This window comes from Gouania willdenowi, chromosome 12 (assembly GCF_900634775.1).
Source record: "Gouania willdenowi chromosome 12, fGouWil2.1, whole genome shotgun sequence".
NCBI lineage: Eukaryota > Metazoa > Chordata > Actinopteri > Blenniiformes > Gobiesocidae > Gouania > Gouania willdenowi.
Window position 1 is genome coordinate 9,725,765 of NC_041055.1, and position 7,688 is coordinate 9,733,452.

At 38.8% G+C, this 7,688-nt stretch overlaps 1 protein-coding gene across 1 annotated transcript; it reads right to left on the bottom strand.

The window, feature by feature from the left end:
- Positions 1–706: 706 nt before the first annotated feature.
- On the bottom strand, positions 707–6,161 carry LOC114472797 (lysozyme C-like). Its single transcript, XM_028462044.1, has 5 exons — positions 5,830–6,161; positions 4,808–4,952; positions 3,476–3,631; positions 918–996; positions 707–843 (listed from the first exon to the last, which is right to left on the bottom strand). The coding sequence occupies exons 2-5, from the start codon at positions 4,932–4,934 to the stop codon at positions 744–746; spliced, it is 462 nt and encodes a 153-aa protein (XP_028317845.1). The 5' UTR covers positions 4,935–4,952; positions 5,830–6,161; the 3' UTR covers positions 707–743.
- Positions 6,162–7,688: the final 1,527 nt, after the last annotated feature.

Here is a 7,688-nt window from a genome sequence, read left to right on the forward strand (position 1 = left end):
AGTGCTTGAAAGGTGCCTTGGCACCTCTCCAGATACCAGAATAAGTTTTGTTTTTTTTTTTAGTCCGCACCAGGACTTGAGCCGGCGATCCTCCGGTTCCCAACCCCTGTCCCTAATTATTATTCTTTTTCAAATTTAAACACAACTCACAATCTTCAACAGATGTATTATATACTTGTAGTTCAAATAAGATGCAGTAAAATGAAAAAGAAAAGAAATACGGTATATGAGAGGGTGCATCTTCTCACTCTGTGCACCAATCCTGGCCACTTTGTATGTGCTACATAGACAACAAACGTGATCAAAAACTGGAAATCTGTGTTATAAAAATTGAATAGAATGTTTTTTATTGTCATTATACACAAGGTACAATGAAATTAGGAATTGGGTCATAATCCAAAAGAGGTTGGGATTCAGTGACTTACTGTATTTGGAAAGTCTGCAAACTTTTTCAATCTTATAACCTTTTCCATAATTTTAGGATGACACGAATTTAACAGACATGCGATTACTACATTAATTTCTACTAAGAGTAAAACAATTAACACTTTTCAAAATAAAAGTTCTGACAGCACAGTGTATGAGTGTAAGCAAAGAAAATGACTGCAAAGAACAAAATGCCTTGAATAGCTCAATTTATACTCAGTCCTGAAAATGATTTGTTATGTTTTTTAACTGTTTAAATGAGATGACCTCTGCACAAATAAAATAGATATGGAAGAACTTTTATTAGCACACAACTTTCAAAGGATTTGATGTTTTGCTTCAGTGCTGGTTAAAACTCCACATCCTGCCACATAGGAGCTCACGTCCCTGTTCTCACAGTGCTTCCTCCAGGCCACCCTGAGAATCACAACAACAACATGTACGGTAACTACTGCATCAAACCATCAGTCAGGCCCGTGATCAGGACTTACCATGCTCTGATGCCATTGGGATCTCTCACCACCCGTTTGGCGCAGGTGATTGCCACAGTGACATCATCAGTCAGAAGCTCTGTGAGTAATAACAGAAGAAGAGAGGGAGGGGCTATTTACGGAACGTCGGAAAGTGTTCTGTACAAGTGAAGCAGGCTTGAGCAGCTACAAGATAAAAAGTCATATAAACAGTCTGGACATTCTGTATTTATTACACTACTAAAAGGTTATTTCTGTGTTTTTTTAATGTCTGTCTGGTAGGCCCTGAAACTCTACATGTTCGATTTGAACACACACAAAACGATGCACTGTTTTACATGACCTCGAGGTCAGCGAGTGAGCTAAGCAGAGTTGGTGTGCCCTGTGATATGTGGGCGTCTGTACCAGCTTCTCATTAGTACGGTGCAATGAGGGGTTTGCTTGTTTTTCTCGTTTTTGAACAAGGAGAGATGCACAGAGAACAGAGAGACACACAGATATGGAGAAATACAGACATCTTCCAGACGCAAACTAACACCCGCAAAGCTGACTTTAAAAGGCTTTTTAGCACAAGGGGACTCATTTTCACACCAAAAAGAACACATCTCTATTCCAGAAACCTGGAGAACACGATTCTCTTGAAGCTAAATGAAAAATGTTGGCAGTTTGAGATTTTGTTTTATTCGGCATGTTCCTTAGTTTTATAGTTAACATTTTCAAGTTTTTAAAAATGTTAAACTCAAGGCTGCTCTGAGTTTTGTTCAGCATTTTCACTTTTTTTTTTTTTGACACATTTTATTTACAAATTTGATCTATAATGAGTGCTAAATTCTCCAGATGTTCAATGGTAACAGATTAAATGTATTTCTATGTAACAGTATTCTTCTATTTTTGGTCAAAAATCCATAATCATCTTTGAGCAGATTGTAATCCAAAGTGTTCGTAGTGGACAGTGAATCCATTCTCCTTCTCCTGGAATCTGGATGTCAGCCAATCAGAGATCTTTCAACAGTTAGGCACAACAGTTACACAACAAATCAAGTGGAAAAAGGCAGATCAAGGTGGAGAAGCAACAGTTTAAAGTCACAAACAGTTGCTAAGAGCATTCACAATAAAAACCGGTTAGGGAGGTTGAGTTTCGGTTTCTACAAACTGCAGCTTTAAGTACATTTAGTAGCACGTACTTTAAAAAAAAAAAGAAAAACAACGTTTTACTCAAGTAAGGGAGCAACTGTCAATACTTTAACTTGAGTACTGAAGACTAGTATTTTTGCCACCTTTGGGCTTAGTCTACTAAACCGGTGTTTCTCAAATAGGGGTACGTGTACCCCTAGGGATAGGCAATGGCACTACAGCGTAAAAGCATAAAACAAATCTGGGGTTTTATGTTTACTTTTAGTTGAAAATGATAATCATACTAATGATGATATATGTCTTGATTAGAACATGAACCGAAAATAAAAAGGGTCAGTCTTGGTCCCACACCAGCCGTGAGATGACCGGAAATGATAAAAAGTGCTGAAATAAACCCATTCAGGAGGCACTAAATACTGTTTCATCATTCCACTTATTTACAATATGATTATTTAAAAAAAAAAGTGTTTTATCACACATTAATCTGAGCAAAATTGTTGGTACTTGGATTCAGAAATAAGAGAAAGGGGGTACTTGAGCCAAAAAGGTTTGAGAAACACTACTAAACTTTGCTTGTGAATAAACCACATCGAAATGATATGACTCTTGTTGCCCCTCCTTGGAGCTGTTCAATTAAAAGATCTGGGAAGGAGGTAAATAAAAATGTTACAAATTTGGTGCTGCGACCCAGATGAGGGAATACCTTAAACTTCTCTGTAAATGCATCTACTCTATGATATAACGCTCACAAACCTCGTTAGAGGCGCATTACGCTGACACATAACATAACTTTCTGTTGTGATGGAGTTGGCAGATGAAAGCCGTTTTTTTCTTTTTTAGACTTCATGTAATCCAAGTGTTTCATATCTTTAAATATTTTTGAAATCTTCATTAATATTACAGTTTACTGCTGATCATTTTCACAAAGTGTTTTAATCGCATTAAAACACTTCTGAAATTGTTCAAAGTACAAGAAAGAAGATCCATTCATTTAAAAAATACCTAAAGTGAATTTTAAATGCATGCTCTATCAAAAGATTGTATAATACTAGAGGTTTACGCGACTTATTTTCTTTAAAATTCATTGGAGTCCCATTGTAGGTAGATGATGTGACAAAATCTGTAAACTGACAAAATGGTGGTTCCGGCGGCTGAAATACAGAACATGTTTACTCCTAAGGGGCCTTAACTCCCACTTAAAATGTGCGTGGCTGAAGTTCCACAAGCCGGAGACACATGAGTCATCATTTAGTCGATTCACAGATTCTGTCACAACTCCTGTTTATGACTTGTAGAATAATGGCAGCCACCTGGAATTAAAATATTCTTGAAAATGTGATTCAAAATGATAAAACTGTGATGAATTTTTGAATAACATGATTGAAAGTTAAAGGTAGAAAGTTATAGGTGGATGTAGCTCAGGTATGTGTTGGTTAGTCACTGACCGCTGCATTTTATGTTGCACGCATTGTGCGTGCGGCTGCCATCAGAGCACCAGTAGTGACTGTTTATCTGAAAGATGCCGTAGTCAGTGGAGTTGTCAGTGTTGTGGTTGATGGTTTGGGTGTTGTAATTGGACTCCCAGTTGCAGAGGCAAACCCCTGCAGAGAGTTAGTAAAAAGAGGATGGTATGCATGTACAAAGAGATCAGGATCAGATTCTCTTAACTATGAATCACCAAAAGAAGCTCCATAATCTTAATGTCATCTCATAAGTAGAATTCTTCATTTTCATTTCTAAACCTAAGAAACAAACTTTGCTAAGTACATATTATCAATCAAACAGCAGCTCTCTCAAAAACATCTTAGGCTTTATTAATTAATTCATAGATTTTATCTTACAGAATCAGATGCATGAGATAGTATTCTTTATCAAACACTCGGGATGCAACGGTACAGTTTCCCCACGGTTTCGGTATGCATCAGGGTTTTTGGGCCACGGTAATCACAATATTCAGGGAAAAAAAAATCACGAATAGATTATTTTCCAAAATCGTTCAGCCTAATATATATATATATGTATGTGTATACTGTATATACACACACACACAACACATAAATTCATACATGCATATACACAGATAGACATATAAACAAACATACACACATACATAAACATACATATATACATGCACACTAGTGATGCGCGGGTCAGTGGGTAACACTCGGGTTGGGGCGGTGTGGGTGAAAAAATTATCAATTTATTTCGGTTCGGATTGGGGCGAGTCATTTTTTGAACTGAAAGTATAGGCATCAGCTATTTTAGGACTGAAAGTTGACTAAAATGTGCCAAAATTTAAAAAATGAAAACAAGATTCAACCAGCATTTATCAACCTGAAGTGGGACGGTATTAATGTTTGTGAATACATACAGAAACATTTCATGTGATCAATGCATAAGATCAAATGATCATAAGAGTTCTCATTGGATTTCACCCCATGTGACAAAATTATAGTTTATCAACAAAAATAGCAATATATTTTTATACAGTTTTCATCCACATGTATTCTTTAAAAAATCGTCATAGTCTAGTGATTGTCATTAAAAATAAATAATAAAAATAAAATTAACACTGCTGCTTCATTTACTTTCTGACAGAATTTAGTAAATTCAGCATTTTAAGTGATCATTATGTGCAGAATCTGCTGCAAAATTCTTTGTTTCCTGCATTGTGATTGAAATCGTGTGCACCAAAAATCTTGTGGTTCCTCTTCCTCTTTCTTGCATGTTTGCTTCAGTGGTTCTTTACGAGTGAATACAAAACACTTGCTACTCACAGTTAGCGAGGCTGACGCCATGGTATCCATCCATCCCATTAGTCTTCAGCACTCTGGCCCATTCACAGCGCTCAAAGACTTTAGCACTGGCCACAGATACCAGGAGTAAAAACACCAGACTTCTCATTGTGGTTTGTTGTGTGAACTTAAAATGGAAGAGAAATCAAACCTGGTCTCAGTCACAGATCTGCTCCTCTTTTATACGCATTTTGCTACACGGGGAACAAAGAGGCGTGTTGAAAGCAAGCTTTGTACTTGCCAAAAAAGGGAAATGACCTATTTATGAAGAGTTGATGGACAGGTTTCTCAGAAATGTTCCACCATTAAAAAAAAAAAAAGTCCAACAACTGAAAAACAATAAATATCAGAACATTTTTACATGAAGACTACTGAATGTTTATTTCAGTTATTTACACCTCTAAAGAAAAATAAAAGCTCCTTATTATTAACGCACTAATTCCCAAACATTTTCTACTGACCTTTGAAAAAAAAAAACAAAAAACAATGTCAGGACAAAATAGGTTGAAAAATAATAATTTTTTCCTTTTTATTACAAATTTCATATTTTGATAGCTCTTTGAGATTACTGTTGTTGTAATTAGCACTAAATAAATAAAGTTGAATTTAATTTAATTTAAATTGTTATTTCATTTTACACTCATTTTCAGCAAGGCCGTCCTCAGGCCCCAGTGTCATGAATCCCCTCAGTTTGGAAACCACTATACCATTACCATGACCTTGTTTTACCTTTAATTCTAGGACTAAAATATATTTTCTTCAAAGATTTTGCAAAAGAACTGACAGGGAAGCAAGATATGTGATAAGCAGAAGTGTCCATTTCATTCTTCGGGAGAATAATTAAACACCCTCTCCCCCTCTGATGTCAGTGGTTGTGCCTCGATTAGACCAGCAAAGAGGAAAAAAAACATGATATATCATAAATGACCAAATATTAGGGTTTTCTTCCTTTTCTTCTACGACTGAGCCCTGACAATGACATCATTGGAGTAGTCCTTCCTTACTTTTTGCTGATCTGATGAAATAAACGAGTTTGTCGGTGTCGCTCCTCACTGTCCCATGTCCCTCCGCCGTTTGGATTGATGTCAACCTGCTTCAGTCCCCAGGCGTTGCCATGGTCCCCCCCAGCCGTCATTCAGCATGTTTCCAGCCCTAATCCCAGGACATGAAGGCAGCTATGAGAGCCGCAGCAATCCCACTCTTCCTCCACACTATCTGTTTTTGACTTGTACTTCTTCACTCTGGCCATGTTGTGAGACGTAGCCAGGGGCGGCTCCAGACATTTTCTTTTGCAGGTGCTATGGGGTTGCTCAACTTTTCGGCGACAGTCCTCTAAGATTAGGATTCCCCATGCCGGTAACCAGTTTAACATCTACTGCAACACCCGCGAGGCCGCGACACGCACATATACCTGCTCCACAACATTCTGTGGTAAACACAAGGCTAGCTCATATAAGCCTAACATCAATCAAAAAGGCTGACAAGTTATTTTAGTCACACAATGTTTTTACTTTGTTAAACTAAAGTGGTGTAACATTAGCAACACTTGTGACATAACAAGGCCGCATATTAGTCTAGTGATTTCCATTTGTTTTTTAGGTAACACACCCATGTTAATAATTAAACTAAATAAAAAAGATAAAACGGGCGCACGGTGGCTTAGTGGTTAGCACGTCCGCCTCACAGCAAGAAGGTCCTGGGTTCAAGCCCTGGGGTGGACTTGGGTCCTTTCTGTGTGGAGTTTGCATGTTCTCCCCATGCTGCGTGGGTTTCCTCCGGGTACTCCGGCTTCCTCCCACAATCCAAAAACATGACCGTAAGGTTGATTGGAGTCTCTAAATTGCCCATAGGAGTGAATGAGAGAGTGAATGGTTGTCTGTGTCTGTGTTGCCCTGTGATGGACTGGCGCCCTGTCCAGGGTGTACCCCCGCCCAGCGCCCTATGAGAGCCGGAGATTGGCACCGGCAGACCCCCGCAACCCTGCTAACGGGAATAAGCGGGTATGAAAATGGATGGATGGATGGAAAAAGATAAAACCTTAGGCCTGGGTGATATGGGCCAATATTAAGATCTCAATATTTTTCTCAAAATGGCAATAGGCTATATAAACTTGATTTATTTATTTTTTTCAAAATAGTTTTACAAGAAGAACAATAATTGGTCAAAGTCAGTGGACAAAAAGGCCACAAAGACCCTTTTATTATGCACTAGCAGCACAATATCAACATTTTCTGCCACTTTTGACATTTTTTTCATTAAGGCTGAAATGTGTGATTAAATTATGTAGTGCTGCTTCTTTCAGGGCAGCTCTGAGTTGCTGAAAGTAGTTTTTAAAGTAAACCACATTCAGGACACTGTCCCTTTAAGGAGCAGCTCATCGCTCTGCTGCTCCAACTTCAGCCACTAATAGTGCTTTTCCACTGGGCAGGAGCTGGAGCTAACTTGGAGCTAGCGCGTATTTTGGCTCCGAGCCATTCTGTTTCCACCAACATAGCTCCAGCTCTCGGAGCCAAAAACCAGAGCTACGCTGGCCCCACATAGCTTCTGGGCTACAGCTCTGCTCTGAAGTGGGCGGGTGGTAGGCGGGGTTATTGACGGTCCTCCAAAAATGAAAAGTAGCCATTTTTTTAAGCTTGCGAGCGGCTGGTCATGTTAGCGCAAATCGGACAAAAAACATTTAAAAGTGAGTCCAAGAAGACAGAGCAGTGGTCAGAGGAGGAGAACATTGTTTCCTGGTTCTGTGGGTGTCTGAAGAGGTTCAGGGGAAGAGGGCGGAGCCTCACAGACCGAACAGAACTACAGCCACGGAGGAGCTCGTCCTGTAGAACTGTTACTAATCCTGGTCATTTTTATGTCACCCTGT

Excerpts from the sequence above, each read along its gene's own strand:
- LOC114472797 (XM_028462044.1), bottom strand. The coding sequence starts at position 4,934 with ATGAGAAGTCTGGTGTTTTTACTCCTGGTATCTGTGGCCAGTGCTAAA. Across the intron at positions 3,632-4,807 it reads TGGCGTCAGCCTCGCTAACT|GGGTTTGCCTCTGCAACTGG; the intron begins GTGAGTAGCAAG and ends AACTCTCTGCAG. Across the intron at positions 997-3,475 it reads GTGCAACATAAAATGCAGCG|AGCTTCTGACTGATGATGTC; the intron begins GTCAGTGACTAA and ends TATTACTCACAG.